At 40.6% G+C, this 26,213-nt stretch overlaps 1 protein-coding gene across 1 annotated transcript in view; it reads right to left on the bottom strand.

Annotated features, from left to right (window-relative positions):
• Positions 1-6,820: 6,820 nt before the first annotated feature.
• Positions 6,821-26,213, bottom strand: part of SLC35F1 (solute carrier family 35 member F1) — a 113,647-nt gene continuing 94,254 nt past the window's right edge. The window contains exons 7-8 of the mRNA XM_023754177.1: positions 9,686-9,991; positions 6,821-7,318 (exon numbers count right to left, since the gene is read on the bottom strand). Of these exons, the coding sequence (XP_023609945.1) occupies positions 9,767-9,991 (225 nt within the window). The 3' untranslated portion in view covers positions 6,821-7,318; positions 9,686-9,766. The remainder of the gene's footprint in view (positions 7,319-9,685; positions 9,992-26,213) is intronic.

Raw genomic sequence — 26,213 nt, 5'->3', positions numbered from 1 at the left:
ATTGAGATACCATGAGACACTGTACAATAGTATATTCTGATGTCTTTGGAGTCAGGCGCATCTGGTTTTGAATTCTGGCCTCATCACTTTCTAGTTATGTAAACTTGGCCATTTTATAGAACCAATCTCTCTCTGACTCCATTAACTCCTCAAAAAATAACTGGAGTACACCTGACAATGCACCTCATAGGGTTGTCCTGAGGATTAAATGAGTCAGTCACCCAGTGCCTAGCACACAGTAGAATAAACGAGAGTGGTTGTAGCTGGAGCTACACAGACATCTATAACAGATTCAAAGGAAATGCATTGGCGCCCCTAAACATTTGGACCAGGAAGCTTCAAGATTGATGACAAGCAAAGAGTCTCTAGTGGAAGAGACCCTGAGGTCTGACACTTACAGCTGAGTTTCAGCCTCCCTTTGAAGATCTTGCACTGAATATTGCTGCTCCACATTATCCCTCAAATGAAGGGAGAGTTTCAATTGTCAATATCAGAGGACCTGGGCTTGATTTTATAAAGGGAGCAACTGGATTTCTCCTGGAGATGCAAATGGAAAACAGGTTTGGGCATTGTCCTGGGCTTTCGTTTGTCCATCTGAAAAGGTCAGACAATGGAATTGAATCCTAACCACAGTTCTAGCTGCGTTCAGGAAGAAGGAATGTAGCCTAACTGCTTTGTTCTCCGGCTTCATCTCACTCGGAGCAACATGAACCATGGCATGCTGGGCAAAATCAAGGTCTTTACCTTGTTCTTAGTTGTGCTTGGGCTTCCCAGAGAAATCTTGGAGCCCAGAGTTCACAGCTTTGAGGGAGGTTGACAGTAGGGATAAGATGTTCAAATGATGAACATAAGAGGAACACATCCATTCAAGATATAAATAGACATAGCTAGCTCCTAGATGTAGTTGCAAAGGAGTAGAAGTAGAAGGATTTTCAAATTTCCTTCCCTGGAAAAAATCACCACCTAGTGTACGTAACTGAAATAGGACTAATCTATAAGCAAGTGGCTGAAAGGTGGCCTCAAGTTCCCAAGTAGAAGTAGGTTTGGGAATCCCCTGTGGTGAGTCCCAATTAGGGGCATGAACAACTATGAGCTAATTGCAGTTACTTGACATTCTCTTCCTACATCTTGACTTTGCCTCCATTTGGGCACATAGCGTTGCTGGCACCTGTTTTATTACATTGGCTGAACATGTGAGCTGCATTAGGTCTATTAGGAATCCTGTCCACACCTGTCCACTTGTTACAAGAAGATCAGTCAAGCCCAGACCCTCAGTTGGTACAAAATTTCCATTTGGTTTGATTTGAAGGCCTAACTTTATTGCCTTATTTTTCAGAGTTTCTTTTCTAAAATCAATAATTTTACTTATTTTTCTGTTCTTCTAAGAATGAAGCTTATAAGAAAAAATAACATTCAGTTCATTGTAATGAGGGTAGCAGAGAATTATTTGCTATATATTATTGTCTCCACACTATTCTACCTGGTCATGATTTCCTTGAATGAATGAAAAGATAGTGCAACATTTTTCTCCTGAAACTTTGGAAGTAAAAATACAAGAGAAAGAGAAGTTAAAGTAGGTAACAGCCCCACTGGAGAAAGTGGGTTTATTCTGCAGAATGGATGGTGTGAACCAATTCCACCAACAGCAAAACATTTCACGGTGTTTTGCTAATGTGGGAATCTTGATGTATAGTGTTGACAGGTAAGGACATTAGAAAAAATAATAATTTTAAAATTTTTAGAACCATAATTTGATTTTTAAGTCATTGCTATTTAGGACCCAGATTGTTTTCATTGCATGATTATGCAATGTGATATAAAAAATCTACTTCTATTTTCTAAAACAAATATGCATACAGCCTAGAGACAGTATCTGAGAGATGATCATTCATGCGCAGTAGAGTTTTCCCCTTTTCTTAAATGGCTTTAAAGACAAAAGCTCAAATGTAGTTAAGTTCTAAAGTAAACCATTTCCCTGAAATGCTCAAAGAAATCAGCCATCAAGAATGAACTAGTGAAGTAGAAACTCCAGGCAGAGAAGATGCAGCAAATGTGGAATGCTGCTGTGAAGCGGGGTGAGTCATCTCAGAGGGGTAGACAGAAATAATACGATGCCAAAAAGCCGATGCTAGTGCATTCTCATTGGAAACAGGCAGGAATTGTGCTGTACCCTGAAGAAGATATTCTACTTTATCACAATAATGCAAATAATAAAATCGCTTAGTCCATATTTCTTTACAATGCCAAGAATCAAGAACAGGAGATTGAATTACAAACAGAACTAATATATTCAATCAAACAATACAGAATTAGAGAGCACTTTCACTGAAAAATACCCCCACTAACCCAGCAGTAGGGGGCGGTGGCCCCCCAGAACCCTAGAATGAACAGCAGCATCCATTCCTCAGGGAAAGCAGGAGCACATTTTGCTTTTAAAATTCCAGCTTCAGTATCACCTCTGACTTGATGACTCCCCCACCCCCCACATCCTTGCATCACAAGGGCCACTTGACTGAGTGGTTCATGTTGTCCCAACAGTCAGGAGGAACACAGAAGCTCCGTCACCTCAGAGTGACGTTCATTCCGTGGCAGGTGACTTGTTTCCCACGGGCTGCAGCCTCACCAGGGACGCTGCCCTGCCATCGGTCATTGGAGGATATAGGAGGGACAGCTAGTGGGCATCTGGAAATAGGACATCTCCCCATGCAGACAGTGAATTCTCAGTCCTTGGGCAAGCAGCTACAGATGGGTCATTGCAACTGTTAGCAGTTTATCTGGATCTAGGAGTCTCATGGGCAATGCTGGTCCCAAGATCCCTCTTACACTTGCGTGTTGAATAAGAGGAGCAGAGGGACAATTTCCTGTTGGCAAATGTGCCTGATGGACTCAATCCAGAAAGGCAAAGGCAGTTCCTTGGATACATACCAGGTGCTTCTCCTTCCTTTTCTCTTTGGAATTCCACTTTCAAAGTAGGTTGGAAATTGGGATCCTCCTAAGGACCCCTTAACCAAGCCGCCTACCAAGCTGCCCAGCCCCTTAAGTGGGAAGGGTGTGCACCAGCTCTCTGACTGGGTTCCAGCGATCACAGAGCAGCTTCTTTAACTGGGGAACCACACACTGTGTGTCATCCCAAAGCTACTGCTTCTCCAGGCAAAACATATTGCCTTCCACTAAACATCTCCACACTTACATGTCATAAAACGACTTCAGATTTTGAGTGAAATGATCTCCAATGTTCCCTGCAGCTCTCCAATTCTGTGTCTAAGGTTATGACGGAAATGACTAAGGTTATGACAGAAATGAAAATGAACTTCATTGTTGTTTGGAAGTCATGATTATAAATTGAAAACTCTGACACCAAACTCTCCACATTAAGTTGTCCTCTCCTGACAGTTTTCCTTTTAATTAAAATGCAGCCTGATGGGCAGAGTCCTGGGGCACATAAAGAGGTTATGTGATTCACTCAAGCATTCATATGCATGTGTGACCTATTTAGCTTTTAAAATCCTATTTAATGCCAAAAACTACATTAGAGAATTCAAACAAAAGCTCACAGGGAGTCCCATAATGAGACTATTTTGATTATTCCAGTGATTAGCCGCTTTCCTCTCTCTTTAGTAATTTCATTTAGTAAAGTAGTCATTTTAAGAACAAGTAGATTTTCGTTATTGCTTTTTTAGTTTGCTGTGAAATTGGCAGGTGGCCAACCATCTGTAAAACTGTGATTATTTACTATTACTTAAAATTTGTCAAACCTCTTCGAGTAGCACAAAAAGAATCCCACTGCCAAGGCCAAGAAAGGCACGAATAAGATCCAACCCTGCACAAACCTAGGTATGACCCCATGTTTCAACCTTTGAGCCCCAAATCCCAGAATTGGCATTAGTGGACAGTGTTAGAGGAAAAGGTAGGTGCAGAACTGCAGAATGGTTTTCATCCTCGGCCACAAGGCATCTGCTCTTTGAACTTAGGAGTCTACTTCTTCCTCCCATGAGGAATATGCATTCATTCATAAATGCATTTACTTGTCATTCAGCATTTCTTGAAATGTGTATGTTGACTTCTCAAGTAATTTACTTCTGAATAATTCAACCAGTAATGCCTCCTTTATTTTAGCCACACATTTCTCTGTTGCTCTTACTTTTTTACACATTTAGCAATGAAACAATGGTGAAGATGTTCAAGATTTTACCATTGGAAGTCTGCTCACTTTTCTACCACTCCTGGCTACAGATGTTTCCAAGGAGAAGGTCTGAGCAGTAAGATGGGAACTCAGCTGGGGTCTGCCCTCCACGAATAAGAATCCAGTAACAACAGTTTATGGTCCTCTTGACCCAGATGTTTTACCTCAGACAGCGACATCTAGTGGCAGGAAGACATGGCTTCCATTGTGCTACCAATTTCCCATGGTGAGGGGGCGTGCAGGAGTATCTTTTAAAGGCAGGGTGACCACACTTCCAGGTTCGCCTGTGATAGCCTGGGTCTCTACCTGTTGTCCAGACATAATTATTAGTAATGCCTGCTTTCATTCTAAAAGTGTTAAGAGATTAGATAAGGATTACACAGCTCACCTAATGTTCCACTGTAGCTCTCCCACCTATTAGGTGACCTAACACATTTTTAGTCAGTGCTAAAATGCGGTAATAAGTTCAGGAAGAACACTCCCCATTGTGTAAAATAATATTTATCTATCCTGAAATTATCCCCCAAGCATTATGGGATAACTCCCAGCTCTAATGCTGGACCCGGTGAACAAACTCGTTTTCATGCTTTTATAGGTTTAGTCTTATTCACACCAAGCCTTTGTCTATCCAGATGAAAGCCCCCAATTTTAGTCTATTCCCAGAGATCTCCTCTCTCTGATCATTAGTTCTCCTTGTTAATCAGGCTTCAGTAGTGTTTGGAGGCAACTTGTCCGCTGTCTGAAAAGTAGCGCACAATGGCCTGTCAGGCACTAATGAAAGGCCATCTGGTAGGTGTGGGCTTTCCAGCTGTATTATACTTTCTGGATTAAACATTTTTGTCCACATAGAGAATCAAGGGCAGAGATACTGTCTAGGTGGCCCTTAGTGAGCCCTCTATCTATGCTTGCAGAAAGAAAAGAGACAAAAAGGAAAAGCAAATCAAAGAAAAATGGCAGAAAGGAAAAAGGAAGATCAGTGTACATAATTAAGAAGTAATTTAATAAAATCAGAAACACAATTCACAAGTAAAAAGAATAACTTTTTTTCATATCCCAAGGCCAACCAGAATGGCCAAACATATTAAGGGTTTGTAAAAAATTCAAGCGTGCATTGAAGTGAAACCAATGATTTCTTCCTTTCCAAGTACAGAAAAGGTACTTGAGAGGAGGAGGAGGAAGAAGGGACCCTTTTGTAATAGAATACCCTCCCACGTTGTGTTTCTGATTCAGAAGTTAGAGTACATTGAAAACAAGATGTATGAGTGCCTTCCATGTGCATGGTACTTTTTCTAGGCGCTGAAGATGGATCCGATGCCAGTTCCTGTTATTTCAGACATTGCCGTTTGCTTTCCTATGGAGCATCAAGGCAACACAGTAAATTACAACTCTCCTGCTGAATTTTACTCGTTTCTCCTTTTCTTTCATGGTAATAGCCACACAAATCATTCCAGTGCTGCCTTATCTTACCTCTGCAAGAGCTTCCAAGCGTTTAGGAAACCCAGTTCTTTCTCTTAAGAAAATGATAATTCACTGGGAAACAGGCTAAACACGACTTACACATTTATTATGTGTACCACTGGGACCCCGATCATTTAGGATTGCTGGGCATTTGAACACAGACTGAGTGGAAGTTCAACTGTATTTCGTCTTTGATCCGAGAGTTTACTACAAAAACAAAAAGCAGTAATTTAGAGAAACATTTACATTTTCAAGGAAAAACTTTACCCCGTGAGTCACATGTTTTCAAGCAAATTATTTCTATGAAGTACATACTGTTCTAACTATTTATAAAAGCAGATCATGATGGATCTCAACTTAAGAACACTTTATAAAGGATCCGTGTGCTGCTGTTCCTTTTGTCCTGAATAATGAATGCATTTCTTTTAAAAATATTTTAAAAATGTAACGTGGACACACAGTCTTTTGGGCTCACCTAATTTTTGAAGTCTCATTGTGAACAAGAAGAGCAAGAACATGAAATTGATATACAATCACCTCCAAGTACTTAAGGGGTTGCTGGGCAACTCCACTTGGCGGGGGAGGGGGATGCTAGCGGGTGAGTTCTGAGCAGGAACCCCAGCAGACCTGCTGTGCAAGTGTCCTGCCCTGGAAGAATGCTCACCCTTTCAGCCTGGCACTGTGCCACGGGCAGCACACTCACAACTTTCCTGTCGATGAGGAACTGTTTCTTGGGGGTAAACTGTATTGTTCTACGAGCGTTTTAAATGTGGGCCTAGAGACTGCAGCCCCAGAGCCTTCGTAAGCATCCAGATAAGTAATTAATTTTGCAGATCACAAACATGTTCAATTTGGCTCTTTGAAAGTACAGCGCTGAGGACAACGGTGCCCTTCCTAATTTGGAAATATTTTCTTTCTGGTTTTTATTTTGACATGTTCCCTGCTATCGACTTTCGTGCTATTTCTGGCCTCCCACGGGAGCTGCTTCCAGGGTCGTCATGGTGCAGACAAACACTCAAGAAAACCAAGAGCTCCGAGCTTTCATAAAGCATTTATTTTTATTTGAAAACATTATACAGGCATTACATTGCCACAGCCAGTCCGTAGGGGAGCATGCAAATATCAAAAATGGAGAGTTTGCTCAACGTATAGGTGTCAATTTCTTTTTTTCTGTCTTTTTTTTTTTTTTTTGGTTCATATTTTCCATTTGCAGTGTCTGGGTTAGTGTGCTTTGTTATGTGGCTTGACAATAGAATCCTACCCATGGGGTAAAGTCTGTACTGGTAGCTAGCTGGGGACTACTAAGTGGTTATAAATCATAACAAACGCAAAACAAACAATACTACACGCTTCTCAAAAGGTTAATAGCACACGTTAGCAATATCTAAACTAAACATAGGAACATTTTCATGGGACACAGTGGTGCGAAGTTTTCTACTGCTTGGCCTACCCGGTTGTGAATTTCAGAGTTTGAAGATGTGAGAAGGCGTGACCAAGGCAAGCTCCGTCCCCAGTGCAAGTTTCCATTGAGGCAGTGAGAACCTCCACTCGTCTCTGTGTGGGGTTCAGGAAAGCTGTGGTTTGCTTGTCCAATCAAATGCTATACAAACTGCTAGTCTCATTCATGGAGGAGGGTGGGGTGATGCATTGAAAAGCTGAACTTGTTGCTGGTGTCTACTGAAGTTATGACATTTCAGAAATGAAAACAGCTAGAGTTAATGTCCTACACCCATGTCCCACCCCACTCCCAAAGGATCGATGTTTTTGTACAGAAAAAAAATGTGTGTTTCCTGCTATCTTTTTTTGTTCCGAAGAGTTGATGGGAACTCCCGGATCTCAGATAATTCAGTGTTATCAGCCTTTCTAAATGGAGACAAACCAACACCGTGAGGTTCCCCCGAGGCATGAAAGTCTTGTGTATAAAGACACTGGATAATAAAGGGTATACAGTGAATTCACCTTAACATTCACACTTGGTTTTCATACAGTGGAGTCAATTGAAATGTCCTAGAAAATAATTCAGATGGCAACTTTCAGCCATCCACTGATTGCCAACCTTTGTGAAATTTAAATTTTAAAAAAGATTCCCAGTCCACTGAGTCGACTAGGAGAACTTTCAGCCACTTATTTCTCCTAAGGTTTTACTAAGCATCTACAAATTAGTGTCACAAAAAATGAATTTAAAAAGGCTAAAACATTTGGCTTAAAATAAATACTAAAAATGCAATAAATCAAGCAAAGTATGCAAACCAAAGGAATGTAAACACAAAAATAAAACCACAGTCTTTAAAGGTCTTCAGATCTGAATGGATGAAATATTGAGAGAAAGGTATTTAACTGGTTTTAAAGGTAGCAGAAAGCAGACATTGGCAAAGCTGTTTTGACTTGACGTAGCTTTCACATTGTTGGTTTTTTCCCCCCAGAGAAAATAAAACATGTTTCTAAAGGGGCTGAGCACAGATGAGCATAAGATCTGCATATCAGAAAAGGTACTTTTTCTTCTCCATTTGCAAGGGCGGGACTACCCACGCCCAGAGTAGAAGGCAGGCAGAGGGGCCACGTGGGTGCTGACTGACAGCATGGGGTGCTTTTGCCTTCACAAGGAGGTCTTGCTCAGGCTATATAGGAACCCCGACTAAGCTGCAATCTGTCCTTCTGCTGTACAGAGACCCCTCTGGTGTTTTGCTTTACTTGCTTAAGATTCATTGATTTTAATTGCCCAAAGTTTTATAAGCATTTACTTTTCCTTTACAAACCCTGTAACTTGATCGAGGATCTTTTTGAATGCTAGTGAAGCCAGCCAGACGTAAAGACCATTTCCCATACTGACACATAGAATCTATTTCTAAATCGTAGAGATGTGCGGTGTTTCTTATTTTCTGTGTTTGGAAATAGGGGCCCTTTTAACAGAATTAGAGTAGGGACACATCCCTCAGAGCCTTATAGGACCTTGTAATATTCTCTGTCTCCATAAGAATGTTACGTTGATATATTCCGTTAATGACTGGATGCCAAATATGACCAACATGCCAGACTTTCTCATGGGTGACATCTTTACCACCACAAAGTGGCCAGATCAGTCGAGCTTTGTCAGAGACTGCTCCATATCAGCACCTTGACCTTGTCTGGAGGCCACAATAAAGGTAACTGCATGCCTGTGCATCAGAAGGGATGTCACACATTAAAAGGACAGGGGACCATGGCTTTTGCCAACACTTTGATTAATTTCCATATCACTAAAGATAATCTAGGGGAAAAAAGAAAAGCAAACCTATTTTTTGAAGAGAGGATATAGGAAGAGGCAGCAGGATTTTAAAAAATATATATTCCCCTAAACATACATTTATATTACTCCCGGGGTTTCCCATCAGCCACAGAAATGGAACATTCCTATCCCGTTATTTCAGAGACTTGATTGGCATTATCTAAGGTGGCACAACAGAAAGACAATGGCCGGGAGTAATCAGAGGTCAAAATATAAAAAGGCTAACATGTTTGTTTATATCTATTCCTAGAATAGAGAAGTATATGGTCAGTTGCCCCTCCCCACAAGGGTCACAGCAAGAAATGCTTATTGAGCAGACAATCCAAAGGTCACAGAGGAAACCTTGAGCCGCCAGGTCCCCAGGACAGGGAAACTTCTCAGGGTGGGGCTCCTGCGGCCGGCGGCACTCATAGACTGTGCACAAAAAATAAAGTATGATTCTTAAAAAGTGACTTGCTATAGAAAAGTGGGATTTATGTAAACTACACGTGGGCGGTCTGGCAATAGTTCCCCTCAAGAGTACAAAACAGCCTCCTGAAACTAGGTGTCATAAGAGCAACAATAATAATCCAAGTGATAATAACAACAGTTGCTTCTGATCCAAAAATGTTCACAGTAATGAATGCAGGGGCGCTGTGATCAGGATACACACAAGCGGGGCATCTCTCCAAGTCAGGTGGGTCAGAGCCTGTCTCCAGTGATGTTTAGCTTGTGCCTCTTACAGGCTTTTGGATTTGCTACCTTGCAGTCCACCCGTGTAAACTGCACCTAATAAATACCTTTCTCTATGTACAATACAGAGATGATGGGCGAACACGTGGCCACTGAGTTGTGCTCAGTGGGTGGGGGAGGGCCTCATCCTAGGCCACACGGACGTGGGGCTCCTCTTCGGTCTCCTGGCCCAGGCTGGTGTAGGTGACCGAAGGCTCCACCTGAGCTGTGGCCGGTAAGTCCACGACAGGTCCCGAAGGATTGCGGAACTGCTTGTACACCCGGGGGTCCTGGGCTATGTACGTGGAGGTGGAGGAGTAGAGCACCAGCCCGATGAGGATGGTGAAGAAGGACAGGAGATAAAGTCCTGAAAACTAAGAAACACCACAGCAAGTTAATCACCATTCAGAGGGGAACCATTTATACATTAAAGAAGCACAGGGTGGACCTGCTTCCTCTTAGACCAGGTGCTTGATGAGCTGGCCAGTGCTCTTGATGGAGGTTAATTTGCTCTTCCTAAACTGCCTTGGTCTTATTGATTCTCCTTATATTTTTTTTTTTCTCGACTCTGTGGCTAACACGGAGGAACACTTAACTAACTAAAATGCCAGTGAGTACCGGATGTGGGAGAGCTAGTAAGCACAAATTAAAATACATCAAGTTAAAAGCCAAAAATCTCCAATATCGCTCAACTAAGAGTGGGCTGTCGTTGGCTTCATTAAACCCAGCAGAAACATAGATATTCCATTTGATGTTGTAATGAACACCAGACCCCTCCCTGACACAGCTGCATGGGCGCTCCCATTTCCCTCATCCAGTTCACACTCTATTTGTCTTCCGGGCAGGAGCTGTTATTTGACTATCTTTGCATTAGATTATCCTTGGGTGGAAAAAAACCCACAAAATTATAGCGTTCCATTCTTGACCCCCTAACCTAAAAACCAAACCAAACCAAACAGGGTGGTATCTATAGAATGTTGCTTCCTAAATTCCTTGCTTGACAGTTGATAGAGTTCTGTTAAAAAAGAGAGAGAGAGAGAGAGAGAGAGAGAGAGAATAATGGTTTATACAAGTGCCCAAGAATTTACATATGTGTTAAAAACTACCACTTCTGACCCTTCTTGAGTAGTTACACAGGAAGTAGCTCCTTGAGTAATTACTGGGAGAGAGTGAGGTAACAATATGTGCTGCCATTTCTGTCGTTTCTTTCATTCATTCACTGCATTCAACAAATAGTTTCTTCTCTATATCAAACGTTGAACTTTCTACTGGGAAAAAGAAATGGAAACACATGGTTATTACCATCAAGGACTTAATAGTCTCAGTGGAGAAGCAGGGATATACAGATAGACAAGGACAATACAAGGCACTGTGGCTGGCCAAAGCTCATTTTAGTCAATAGCTATTATCCCCATCTTGACCACATTCTGCATCCAAGGGAAAAAAGAATCAATTTGATTTTCCTATTTTATTTTTTTATGCTCATATTCTAAAAGAACTAAAAACTGGTGGGAAAATCAAGGACAAAAGTCAATTGGAAGCGGGGAGAAAGGAGAAGAGGAAAAGGATCCAGAAATCTATAAAGTAAGTTGCCAGGTTACAATAAAGAGTTAAAAGATGGCTATAACAGGAAAGGCATTTTGAAAATGGCACAGAGAAAAGATAGTCCTGTGGCTAACGTTCCTGCCATGATGGTGGGTCTTTTCCTTTCTTCTTTTTCTTCTATTTATTTATTTTTTGGCAGCAGCAAAGTAGCTAAGACTAAAGGCCATTTTCTGATTTTCTTTTTAGAAAGGAAACCATATGATAATACTTTCTCAGATGGTTTTATATGCAAGACTCAGCTTGTAACAGCTTCACTTAATTTGAAATAGTTAATAGAAAAAGAAGACCCCTAACTCAATACTGTTGTATATAATCTTACACCCAAATGTGCTTCCTGAAATTCTACACTCAAAAGATTCATCCTTAATCTAAAAGTTTGGTGAATGAAACGAATTTGTTCCTAATTTGACCATCATCTCAAATATTTTGTTAATGACTTGCATTTTCAAAACCTATACTCTATTTCCAGTGCCTTTCCATTTAATTCATACAAAATTCACTCTAAAACTGTCAAAATATTGATAGCATGGGATTTTATATGGTAGAGGCATCTTGGAAGTCACCCAAGACATTTTATTAATAGACAGTAGAGAAAGTTTTCATTTAAACATTAGCCCACAAAAGGAGCAGTAAGGCAAGCATTACAATTAATCTGGATAAATATTGAAAGTTAGAAATAGCAACAGGAAGGTTGGGCTTGTTAAAAAGTCAGAAAAAGTTTCTGTGTATTTTCCTTTATAGATTGATAGGGAAACAATTTAATCAGGGCACCTAATAGGATGACCTTCAGTTCTGGATGCCACACTTATCCTGATAGAGCATTCGATTAAAAAACACACACAACCTAATCAACCTAACAAAAATTCTGTATGTTCCCAGCTGTTTAACTTATCTGCAAAGAAATACTCATTTCAAGTTCCCTAAGCAAGAACAGGGGCTGCTCTGGAACTCTGATGAAGGACTGAGAGCCACCTCCAAAGCCACAGATAAGGCAACTTTCAGATAGAGGCTCGCTGTCTCCATGTAAGAACACAGGTTGTTGTCCGGAGCGCACTTGATATCCTCCCTCAGCCAACGGGAAGCGATCAGGAGATGCTGTATGTTCTGTGTTGCAGACACACTTCTGCCTGCATTTTCTCTGATTTGTAGCTTTGAGCAGTTGAGACAGGATGCACCTGCATTCACTACCACACTGCACACTCCACTTACTTTGCTGCTACTGTTTTACATCTTGATGAGTCTCTGCTAACGAGGGTCAGAAAGCACACAAGGCACAAAAGAAGGAAGCCTGTGTGTTGCTCAGGGCGATCTGACTGGAACACAAGCTGTGGTCCATGGAAGGTAGCATGGAAGACTGAGAAGGCTGCACAAAGCTCTTTGACCTCCAACTAGGGATGAAACCAGGCTCTTAGCCTGCTGGCGCCTCAATCTGATTACTAGTTAGCTAATGGGACATTTAGTCCATTAATGGACAGACCAAATTCCATTTTAGCTTTGGTATTAAACTTCTGAGTTGAGTTTTAATAAACTAATGACTTTAATGAGCCTAAGCTTATACAAAGTAGAAAGCCAAATGGTTTGAAAGCGATTTCAAAGTATATTTATAAATATATCAACTAGAATATGTGAGGAAGAGAGCAATTTTCAAGGGCAGCTTTCCTTTTCTAGCTTGCCTGAGAAGACAGGGGTGAGCAGAGGTGCATACGGGCAATCCTCACAGGTGTAAAGTAAGGATGAAGTGACTGTAGGTTAAAGCTCTGCCTTTAGTGAATGTATGTACCAGCCATGCAGTAGGGTGGGTCTGGCTTCGGTCTTGTCCTTATTTCCTGGGAGCGCACTTTTAAAAAGTTCCTCTATGTGTATGCCTGGGTGCAGTGTGGCTTCTACAGGTGCCTACTGTTGGACTCTGGTCACTTTTGCTCAATGACTTCACTTGGGCCTATTAATGATCAGAACCAATTTTGATTTAACAAATAATTAAAAGTAAAATTTTATTTGAGCTCTTATAAAGAGATGTTCCACAGTTCTATCTGCAAAACAAAACAAAACAAAAAACAAAGATTCAATGGAAACAGAAACCATGTCACTCGTAAGGTAGAGGAAAGATCTGGAAAAGAGTCGTTGGTGAGGTCCCTGAGGAAAGGGGGGTACAGGGCATGTGTAAAGCTCTTGGAATTATCTGAGAAATAAGAAGAGTTTAGATCTAAGTTAGGTCTAAGTTGGAGACCTGGAAGAAAAGATCAGAGAAAATACAGTTGGAAGGAGGGAAAAAACAAGGTCAAAGTAGAAAGAAAAAAGATACAGGTAAAGAAGTTTCTCAATAGGTAGGAGGAAAGGGGGCTGCAGAACTCAATAACCAACAAAATAATGATTCTATTCTAAAGTGAGCCAGCATGTATTCTCTCTCTGTCTCTCAAATTTTTGTCTGTCTCTCAAATTTTTGTGCACACACACACACACACACACCTGTGAGCTGCTACTGCTCATGTGATAGGACCTGCCTTCTGAACTTTTCTGAGAAGAACCTGAGAAGAGTGAGAGACCATTACCTTGAAGGCTTCCCCTGTGTAACTGAGAAGCCAGGAACACTGCCTTCAAGCACTCAGGTGTTCCCAAGACTATCTCCGATGAAGGGAAGAAGGAAATAACCCAATATCTCAGACCGTAGCTCAAAAGTAACATCATTGCTAAAGTTTCAAAAGATGCTCATGCCCAAACAAGAGGGCTTTATTGAATATGAGCCTGACACTGAAAGAGGCATACCATTTGGAGACATGATAATGGTAAGTGTTGAAACTAATTTCTGAACTGCATAAGGAAGCTACTCAGAAATGAATTTGAGGACATTTTTAAGTGTTCTTAGACATGGCTTTAATGTGGAGGTTTTCCACATACACAAAGGACATGTGGCTACAATGATTTCCTTTCTAGTTCTTATTCAAGAACTAAATAAAATTAAGCTTTTCCACATTTTTTACTCTTTAGCAGAAAACATGTAGGAGGGAAGAATCTGGAAATCTGCAAACTTAGTGGTTGCTTTAGCAGTCAGTGCACCTGTAGAGATAAAGGGCAGTGACTGGCCATTCCCAAGGTTATGTGGCACAGGCTGGTAAATGTGAGGTTTAAGAACTGTGGGAGAATTTCCATGTAGGGAGACTGGCCTGGCTATGTCAGCAGACAATTTATGCCTGGAGAAAAAAATTAGACTTTTAATTAAGTTTGTTTAAACTGTCCTGAATACTCTGCAATGCTAAAAAAAAAAATTCTTTCCCCCAAACTTCCATGCTCTGTGATATAAAATGCACATATAAAGATAATTAACTGGCACATATAAGCATGATTTCTAGACCAAGAAGGAATAAATAAGCCCAATTCTGTCTGAAACAGAACCAGCTTACCCAGTTTGGAGGTTCTAGGTAATAGAGTTTGAAGATCCATCAGTGACTAAGTGAAATGCCAATTAAAAGAGTGAATCATGGTAGCATCATCATTAATGAAATGCAATGCTACTAAAAGTCCAATTTTGAAGCTGATATAAGTGGATTTGGGGAGCCCACGTTCTCTTGAGTGCCCACTTTACATATGGATTGAAGGGTCAACCCTTTGGGCAACAATCTAAGAAGGGGAAAAACCAATCTGCTGAGTGTCCCGGGGTGGAAGGGAGAGGACAGCTCAGCAATGACAACGCGTCCCTCGGCCACCATGTGTGTCTCAGAGGGGTGTGGCCCACAGCTGGAGCTTGAGAGTGGAATGGTGGGGAGCAGAACCAGAGGAGGCTGTAAGTCGGGGCCTGGTTGGGATCTTGAGGCGAAAGGCTCTGCCTGATTGTGATCTATGGCTGCTGGGTCTGAGCCAGTTGCTATTCAAGGCAAGGAAACTAGACAGACCTGGCTCTGCAGAAATGCCAACATAAACAAGTTGATGCTCGACCTCCTAAACTTGGCTCTGCACTGAATTAACAAAATCATTTTTATTATTATTAAGAATATTAAAAATGCAAAAGTTCTGCTTCTGAGTTTACTAAACTGAAAATAAATTGCCTGGAGAAGACAGAGCTTTTTCAAAGTTTTTAGATCTGCCTTGTACTTGCTCTGTCTCCTACTCTTGCCTCTTCTCATTTCTCTTCTCCTTCTCTTTCCCCCATTTTTTTTTTGGAAGAAAAGGACTAGAGCTCTCTGGTTAAATATTGCCATATTTCTTTCTTCTAGGTCACAGCATGGAGAATACCAAATGTGGGCATGGCACACACTCTACCGTCAAACACCATAATCGGTTGTCTTTAGGGACCAAGAACGCTTACCCCTGCTCCTCACCTCCCATTCTTTCTCCAAGTAGGAGTGAGAAAATAACCCCAAATTCATCTGAGCGACAGAGAAAATAAATCAGTGAGTGCCCCAGTCAAAATACTAAATGGTCTCTTCATCCATATCAGAAAACCAAGGCATGGCTAAGATTTAAATATTTGGGAAATAATCTATCCTCTAAACACTGCTTTGTTAAGGAGAGAAGCAGCAACCAGGGCCCTTGCTGCTCTGTGTCCTGACGCTGTCACCAGGTACAGGCTGTACCCCCACTGCCTTTCCAGTCTGATTTATGAGGCCTTTTGTTTGGTTTTCAAAACCAATTCAGTTGGCAGCATAATTTGTGTAGTCAATCACATCTAAGGCCAATAAAGGTTCTTTCCCAGGCAAATATCTTCCCCTGTGGGTAATTTCACACATGAGTACAGCAACAGGGAGCTAAAAATGGATTTCTGCCATTATCTTTTATATGACAAACAGACATTTTCACTTGGTTTGATGAATTGATACGATTCCTCATTTGTGCAGATTTCTATTCTCTGTGGCCCCACAAATGAAGACCATAACAGTCAAGTCGCAAGAGGAATAAAAGGGGACAACTCTATGGGAGTGTTTAATTATAGGTTCAGTGACAACAAAGGCTGTGTGATGGCTCCTTTATGTCACCTTGCCATGCATCAGTCTTAGTATCAGGATTCAAAAAAGGGACTACATTTGTGTGCAGGGTACACTGAGCAGTGGCCTTCACGCCATTTGGATTCTTGCATCACAAGATAACTATTTTCCTTCCACACAACACAGAGATACACACTGGGCTGGATTGGTTTTGCAGGAGACTGAATATTAAGCCAATGGAAGACAGTTTATAGAAGTGGTAGTGTTGCTGCTCAACACATCTCAGAGAGCCTCTGCTCCATTACAATGGAATCAAGAGCTAGAAATGGGAGTGGCCCCACTCACTATTACCCCTAGTGATCCACTCGTACAATTTTGCTTCCTGCTGCTGCAACCTTATGCTCTGCTGATCTAAAAGTCTTAGTGCCAAAGACAGGAATGTTCCCACCAGGAGACACAAAAATTATTCCGTGGAACTTCTGAAAGTTAAGACCACCACCCAGCCACTTTGGGCTCCTCATGCTTCTCAACCAACAGGTAAAGAAGGGGGTTCTTGTTGTGCTGACAAGGTGGGGTGATTGGTCTTGGTTACCAAAGGGAAAGTGGGCTGCTGTGTCACAATGGAGCTAAAGAAGAGTATATCTAGAATCCAGGAGATCTCATAGGCATCTCTAAGTATTACCATGCCCTGTGAACAAGTCAGTGGAAAATTTCAACAACCCTATTCAGGTAGGACTATCAATGGCCCAGACCCTGCTCAATGAAGGATGAGTCACCCCACCGTGTAACTAACCAACGACCAGCTGAGATGTTTGCTGAGGACAAATATAATACAGAAAAAATAGTAGAAGAAGGTAGTTATAAATATCAGCTAAATCACATGACCATTTACAGAAATGAGAACTGCAATTCTCATGAGTATTTATACCTTATTTTGTTATGAATATGTTTGTGTGTGTATGAAATAACTTTGTTTCCCCCTTTCTCTTATCACCTTGCCATATAAGATGTGCTGAGTTTTCATCAGAATATTCAAGTATTGTTACCTTTACATCATAATATTTAAGTTACAGATATCAAGGAAAAGCGTCACATCCCCCAAGATGTTCGCAACCTCTTCTGGGGAAATGTTAGTGTTTTCAGTTGTGTGCAGGATAGTTGTCTCATGTCAGACAAAACTATGATCTTGACTCTGTCTTTATTTCAAAATTAAGTATGATTTAAAGAGATGTTTATATGGGGGCAAAGCTGATAAGACATACACTAGAGATAGTTAATTTTGTCAACTTGGCTAGGCCACAGTACCTAGGTATTTAGTCAAACACCTATCAAGATGTTGCTGTGAAGATAGTTTGCAGATGAGACTAACTTTAAGTAAGCAGACTTTGACTAAAGCAGGTTACTCTCAATAATGTGGATGGGCCTTATCCAATCAGTTGAAGGCCTTAAGGAAAAAAGTCTGAGGTCCTCCAAGAACAGCGGTTCTCAACCTGTGGGTCGTGACCCCTTTGGGGGTCGAACAACCCTTTCACAAGGGTCGCCTAAAACCATTGGAAAACACATATATAATTACATATTGTTTTGTGATTAATCACTATTCTTTAATTATGTTCAATTTGTAACAATGAAATTGGGGGTCACCACAACATGAGGAACTGTATTAAAGGGTCGTGGCATTAGGAAGGTTGAGAACCACTGACCAAGAAGGAAGGAATTCTGCCTTTGGACTCCAGCTGCAACACCAACTTTCCCTGGGTCTCTAGCTTGCTGGCTTGTCCTTCAGGTTTAGAATTTGCCAGCCTCTACAGTAGCATGAGCTAATTCCTTAAAATAAATCTCTATCTCTATAGATATATGGATATAAACACACACAAACACACACATATCTTTCTGGCTATGTTTCTCTGAATAACCTAATACAATTGATGATAAGAAAATCTGTTTTACAAGTTCTTGATGCTGATGTAAACTTTCATAACAATTTCTCTCTGTGGCAAGTTTTAGAAATGGGGTGTTTAATGATATTTCCCAGGAAATATCAAGTGGTGGTTCATAGTGTGGGTTTTAGAGTCAGAATTCTGGCATTGCATCTCTGTTTTCCATTCCCTTTTGTGATCTTGCACAAGGTTCTTACCTCTCCACACCTCTAGTCACTCACCAATTAACTAAGGATAATAGTAGTGTGTGGCACATAGTAAATGTCCAGTAAATGTCAGCTATTGTTCGCTTTACATTACAAAGAGTAAATGCTAGAGCAAAAATAGATATAAAACTCTCAAGAGCCATTTCTGAACCAAGTTGAACTGCAAATGCATTTATATAATTGACTACTAAGAAGCATCACAACAATCAATCCATCGGGAATGGGAGGCTTTGTGTCAATGCAAATGATAAACCCCTGGCTTATGGGCTCGGTGTTTGGATTTATTCATGTTCAGTTTTCTTACAATGATGCATAATTACAGAAGTCGCAGAAATCTCCGTGAATTCCTATTCTGTTTTCACCTTATTTATTAATTTTGAGCAGCTACTCCCCCTTGGCACATATTGCACTGGAATACCCATGAGTATACCAGTACATGTGTTAGCAATTTATTTTGCTTCCTTGGTTGGTAAGCTGAAAACTGGCCCCACAAAATACATCCTAATCCCTGGAACCTTCCAATGTTAGTTACCCTAGTTGGAAATAGGTCTTGAAGATCTGATTAAGTAAGGGATATTAAGATGATAGATGTTCCCGGGCGCTATGGACTGAATTGTGCCTTCTCCCCCTACCCACAAGTTTGTATGTTGAAGTCATGACTCCCATGTGGTTGTAATTAGAAATGGGGCCACCCAACAAACAAAGGTCCTGGACAAGATGGCTTCACAAATGAATTTTACCAAATATTCAAAGAAGAGCTCACACTTATCCTTCTCAAACTATACCAAAAAATTCAAGAGGAGGAGACTCCCAAGCTCATTTTATGAAGCCAGCATTATCCTAATTCCAAAACCAGATAAAGACACTACAAAGAAAATTACAAGCTTCTAAGAGCAATCTACATCTCTATTGCACAGAGTAAGAATTCAACTTAAATCCAACATATCTTGGAATAACCTTAATGGATTATTGATGAACTAAGAAGCTGTTCTTTCTTAATTCATAGCAATGAATGATCATCAAGAAATACTACCATGGTTGCAGGATGGGGAAACCCCTTGACAAAATGAAAAATGAGCTCTCCTGCAACCGTATTGGAATCCTTTATTTCCTTCTCTTACATTTAGCTGGTGATGGCAGGAGAGACAGAAAAATGAAATAAATGGACAAGTAATTTATTGCAAAGAATACCACGATGTGGCAGCTGTCAAAGAAGAAATCATATTATGATTTTAATGGTTAATCAATATTTTTTATATCTGAAGCTCAGTACATGATAAATAGGTGCCATCTTCACTTATGTAGTCCTCAACACCCACTTTTTAATTCCAGAATATCAACAAGGAGCATTGGCCCCATAATAAAATCTTTAACATCATTATTATTATATATTCATAGTATTGCAAGATCCTTGAAATCCATGGAGTGATATAAAAATGTGACAGACATTCAATGATACTGTTAATTTCTTTTTTCCTCTTTAAATTAAGCTTGGTACCTATTATAAAAATAAAATTATGTGATGTCTTAAGACTTTAAAATAATATGAAATTTGGGTTATGATATTGTTATATAAACACATTTTAAAAAATCAAAATCTAGAGGTGTCTCCTAAATTTGACATTCATGAACTGATATAGCCACAACCATCTATATGTCTCTCTTTCTCTAACCAGCTTTGGCCACTATTCCTCATCACCAAGCTGTAAGGAGATTTGTCACTTGGAAAGAACCTTCTTTATTATCCAATTAGCCTCTGAGTAGTATGGCTTCTTTTCTCTGGACACATGTGATTATGGGAAAGTTAATTTGATAATTGTGTTTTTTTTCTAATATTCTTATTGTTGAACCTCCATGTTCCTCTGAGATGTTCCCTAAGCCACCCATCAGTTCAATCAAAGAATGAATCAAAGCAATGACTTGCTATTGTGGGAGCTAAATTTTTTGCTTTTTAGCTGGTTTCATCAACTTGAGATGCAAAGAGTCCACATCAATCAAAAGCTTTTTTGCTTCTTATGTGACAATTCCTAGATAATGTTTAGCTTAGAAAATTAAAGTTTAACCTCAAATGTTTCTTGTAGAAATAAGCCTTTCATTGAATAAATAATTGATGAACACCTACCACACCAGGCACTGTACTAGACACCAGGGATCCAGCATAGAACAGACATTCATGACCCCTGTCACCTGGCGCTTAATTCTTATATAAAGTCAGTACTTTCACTTAAGGGTGGGACTCGTTAGTACCAAAGGAAACTCTAATACAATCCATAACTGCTGGGACTGCCACAGAGCAGTGGGAAACAGGCCCACTCCTGTACACAGATGCCTGGTTCCATGGAGCATCAGAAAGGAACTGGGTGTGAAACTGACAGCCAACATTGACATTCAAGATAGCTGAGCTACACTGCTAGGTCTGAGGCCCCACAGAATAGTTTACAATGTATTTATTTTAAAAATAAAAACACATCCCAAATATATTTATATGAGACAAAACACTAGGTATAAACCGCCTTAGTGCTTAGCAATGCAAAGAGAGAAGAGTTTAACTTATGTAAAAATAGTGATAAAAACAGACACAAACACTTCAATTCTTTGTGTACATGTTTGTCAATTAAAACTGAGAATAAACCATGTAGAACCTTCTCATTAGTGTCCGGTTGCAATTGTGTCCCATTTTTTTAATGGCAGAGATTCATATTTAGATTTCCATTTATTCGAGCAGATTGCTAACTTTATGTATTTTTGAACTGAAAAGAGCTTTCTGGTTTTATGATTATAAAAATAAATGTTCATATATTGCTTCAGTAACACATAATTGATGCAATACTTAAAAGTGTGAAGAACATGAAATATAAGCACTAAAAATTCTACCCTCCTTCCTAATGGCATTATTTATTGAGTGTTCACTGGCCAGATGCAGTGATTTATGTGTACTACTTCATTTCTGTACAAGGACCCTGATGCTACCACTTATATGGTATCCACTACTGTGACCTCAATTTTGCTAATGGGGAAATAGAGGTTGAGGGAAGCAAACTTCTGCACAAGGCTGTACAACTGGCAACATCAGGGGTCCTGTATAGAACTCAGAGGGCAAACCTGACCAAAAAAACCCTGGATTTTTATCTTCACTGACCTCTAACTGACATTTGGCGTTTCTTCATTATAAATGTGAGCAGTGACCTACATTGGTATTAGCAGTACCTTAGATGCTTTTGCTAACAGAAATCACATCTATGTGCATGTCACACTACAATCGCAGCAGATCTCTCCAGTATTGCTTACACTCATCACTGCTTCAAAATGGCGGTACTTACTAGATGTGCTTCTACATCTTGTGACTTGATATGTTACTATATCATCACATTGTAAAATATCGTGATTATTTTAATCGGCTGGCTTTGTTTGCTATGTATTTTATGTTAGACATTTAAAAACACTGTGAGGGATCGCTAGGCTTCCCCAGACTGCCAGAGGGCCTCCAGCACAAAACAGCTAGGGAGCCCTTGGTAGGCAGTGAGCTGAAACTCACACCAGGCGGTCTAACTTCAGGGTGTGGGCTCGGGCTTAGGACAACTCTGCCTGCCTGTGGACTTGGGTTCGTGTTTTGGTGAATATACTTTCAGATTTGTCTCCAATTTGTAGAGAATTAATTAAGTGGTGACTAACTCAGGGAAAAATCAAGGAAACATTTTTAAGAACAGAACCTTTCTCTCTTTTTCAGACTCTCAGAGAGGCAGGAGGACAATGAGGCTTGTCATTATCTGAGGGAGCAGCTCAAGGCAATCAAGAAATTGTGCCCCAGGGATTGGAACAGGTCCCAGGCCAAGCTGACCTACAAGTGTACACATATCAGAGACATTCTCAAACAGAAAGAACCCAGAGATAGGACTCTTCTGGGCTCTTTTGGGGAAAAAAGCACCCAAATTACTTAACGATAAAATCCAGTCATTCATTAGATTGAAAAGAACCGAGTGCGATGCTCAATTAAACAAAACAAAACACAGTAGCTATAAAATTCTGAGAAAAAGAGAATGTAACCTAGGAAAGTTATCCTTTGACTACAAATATAAGAAATGTTTTCAAGACAGCAAAGACGTGGAATATATAGCCCCTAAGAACCCTTCCTGGAAGACCTAGACTAGCCAATGACACTCCTGCAGTAATTATAAAGTCTCCCTTCTTCAAGGCACTTGACCACCATCTGCTGGAAAATATTCCCTGTCAATGGGCAAATGGCACTGTAGGCAGCCTGTACAACCACCCATGGAAGCCCTGCCTCCTGACAATACCAGTCAAATGAGAAACTCAGAAAAGAAGAGCCTGTATTTCGGAGACTGGTGGTTTAGCAAATGCAGTAAGTATGGAAATATGGCTTAAAGACCACAGGGATTATATTGATGGAAATTAACTATTAAAAATTGATAATATAAAAACATACAACAGAAACCAGGAAGTGAGGGAGAGACAGTATTATCTTTCGTAGAAAGTAGTAAATAAAGACTCTCAAAACTTTAAGTACAGAGTTGAAAAAAGCCTCCCACTCATGGTAGCCCCTGGAGAGTGATGGCTCTACTTCAGCCTTTACGGTTTGAGCCAACCTTTGCTCTTTATCTTAGCAAACTGATGTTCTGATTTCTGTGAGCCCATTTGTGTTCTGGTCCAGAGTAGAGGGATCCATACAGTCTGCTGACAAAAGTAGGAGCCTGGGTGTGCAGGAGGGGGCCAGGCTGTGCACCCTGGTGACTAACACAGCCAGTGCATTCTCCTGGTTTTTCAGCTAGCTGGTTTTTCCTGGCCACAGCCCAGTCCAACCACAAGCCATTCCATTAGAAACTTCTGCAACAGCTCTATCTCATTCCATTTTTCCTCACAGCTTGTCCTGAGATGTGATTCCAAAATACCTGTTTGATGTTGCATTTATTAATAGATTCACATAGAAGGAATTTTGGCTTCTGGCTATAATCCTAGACTTGCCTCAAAATGTGTCCCCGATTTCTCTAATCCTTTCAAATTTTCTGGCAAATGGAAATTGCTAATGTGGCAGATGCTGGCTATTTTGTTCACTAAATCTATTTTCTTTTATTTCTGCACAAATAGCTTGACTACATTTCCCAACCTTCTTTCAATTAGGTGTGGCCATATGACTGAGTTCTGGCCAACAGAATGGGGTGGAGGTTATGGACACCAGTCTAGACTCAGCCATCACAGCCTCTACCAGTGGTTCTCAACCTTCCTAATGCCGCGACCCTTTAATACAGTTCCTCATGTTGTGGTGACCCCCAACCATAAAATTATTTTCGTTGCTACTTCATAACTGTAATTTTGCTACCGTTATGAATCGTAATGTAAATATCTGATATGCTATATGTGTTTTCCGATGGTCGCGACCCACAGGTTGAGAACCGCTACTAGGCTGTCTCATGGACAGCAGGGGAGAGAACGCCCAGGGCCTGGCCCAGGGTCTGGCAAACGTTTTTTTTTAAAGGGCCAGGTAGTTTAGGCTTGTGGGTCACACAATCTTCATCACAACTCTTCGGTGCAGACGTTGGAGGGCAAAAGCAGGCGCGGATAACATATAAAGAAATAGGCATGGCTGTGCTCCAATAAAACTGTATCTACGAAAACAGGGGCTGGCTCCCAGGCATAGCGTGCTGATCCCTGCCTAGAGGATGGCAGAGTTGCACAATGGAAGGAGCCTGGGTTCCTGAGTGGCTGTGTGGGAAGCATTCCCTCCCCCGCTGTAGAAGCTAACACTTACCCTACCTCGTCCGGCAAGATGGAAGCCCCCCGGACACTGCACTGAGTCTCCAGGCAGGGGAAACCAAGTCCAGACACTCCTTGCTCTATCACCTTGATACTTCAGGTGCAATGCTTTGGGGCCTCAGTGAGGCCAGTTTCCCCGATTCTCTACTCATCAGTGACAGTTTAAAAAATAAGAAAAGAGTCATAAAAGCTAAGTATTCATTTAAAAAATCACCCATTTATAATTATATTCAGGAACCAGGAACTGAACAGTCATAGCCTTTTAAGATGCCATTCTTACAAAAAGAAATCTGAAAGGCTCCTCAGGAGAGGACTTTTCTAAATGCGATGTGTCGTGTTGCTTTTATGCTCATCAGCTGCCACAGGCTGAGGCCGCCCGCCCTGGCTTTTCAAGCGCAGTCCCATTACTGAGCTCGCTCACTGCCACAGAGGATCAACCGGTTGCCTGGCCGCAGATTCTAATCCACGGCTAATGAAAGAGTCCACGCATAAGGCAATCTCCGCCGACGCTCTGGCACGGGCACTCAGATGGTAAGGATGCTTCAGACTGCTGCTCTATTCAAGTAGCAGTGGTTTGGAATCTCACCCTTTGCACGAATCCACCTTGGTGTTCTTGTCATCTTTATTTATAAATACAGTTAAGCACCAAAACTGTGCTTGGCACATAGCAGGCATAGAATAAATATTTACTGGATGAAGACCATCTTTTAAATTTAGTGCATACTAATGTGTTATTAAATTAGCCCCATGTCCAGAGTTACTAGACCTTTCTTGCCAAATCTCATAAGAACAAGAACACCACCACCAACGTCAACACCAGTAAGAGAAACAGGCGCACGTGGGACGTAATTTTCAGTGGCCGGCAGAGAGGGTGGGGGTGGAACCTGGAGCTCCACACCTGTCCCCGCCGGATGTAATCCGATTGCTGGAATGGGCAGCTGGCAATGTCAGAACCTTTCCTAATTATTTGTCAAAAGTAACTGGCAGCCATTATAAAAATTTTTATCTGGTATAAAGATGAGATTAAAACATGCAACATGTTTTCTGATGAATACATTCAGATGGAATTCTTTAATATATTGTATGAATCACGTTACCCAGAATAGTTGAAATAGCCTTCTTGGACAAATAATTTTGAAATCTATCTCTTTTAAAAAAATAGTGAATATATGGATAATAGAAACATTTTTCTGGTAGATGAGGATAAGTTTTATGGAGCCCTTATTTCCGTAACATATTATTATCTGTGGCTTCCTGCTGTTCAGTGTAGGGAACCATAGAAACCAATGGCCTAAGTGGTGTTTGAAGGGGATTTGGACTTACAATGTTCATTTTCCCCCTCTATTAATTTCTTGTTTATCTTGATACAGCTACAAAAATAATCTCTCCTTAGGAAGTTTCTTTCAATTTTAACTATTACAGCAATTCGGTGGCAATATTAAGCCTTGAAAAGGTCATAACAAAATGTGTGAAGTAAGCCATTTTTTTTATTAAAGGGGATATCACATATATTCAGGATTGGCTACTACTTTTCCTGAAGAATGACCAGCACACGAGTGCATATCATGAAATAATTTATTGCTATTTCATTTTAACAACCCTTGAATGTTTTGTATTTATGGCTATCACCTAAAAATTATAAGCAATGAAGGAATCAAGGAATTCAGTTGAAAACGACTGACAACATACTTTCTAAATTCTCCTGCTTAAAACCCCCCCTTTTTTGCCTTTTCAAACAAGGAATAAAAGAAAACTCACACAAGATTATTAAAAGCTACATTTAGTTACAAAATCTTAAAATTAGACTTATATCCTAAATCTGGGGATAGAGATGTCTAACCCTGACCACACATTTAATCAGAGAAATTCATCACTCTTGATCACCATTTATAAATTTCAGAATCCCTTCAAGAACTCCAAAAGGCAAGACTCATCACCTTGAAGTTTGGAGTAAAAAAACTGAGTCAAATTACTTAAAGGGTAAACAGAAGCCATGATTTAAATCTAGGCTCCTTTGACTTTGCAGTCATGCCCTTTTTTTTTTTTGCCACACCATATTGCTTGAATTCATACTTCACACTGTAGATACTGAAGTAATCCTCCCACCCAATTCATTTTCTACCCACATAACTTAGTGTGTGGGGGGTTTTTTGTTTTTTGGTT

The sequence above is a fragment of the Myotis lucifugus genome, unplaced genomic scaffold, assembly GCF_000147115.1.
Source record: "Myotis lucifugus unplaced genomic scaffold, Myoluc2.0 scaffold_57, whole genome shotgun sequence".
In the NCBI taxonomy this organism is placed as follows: Eukaryota; Metazoa; Chordata; class Mammalia; order Chiroptera; family Vespertilionidae; genus Myotis; species Myotis lucifugus.
Note: the sequence above shows the minus strand (reverse complement) of the source record. Positions and strands in the feature narration are given on the sequence as shown.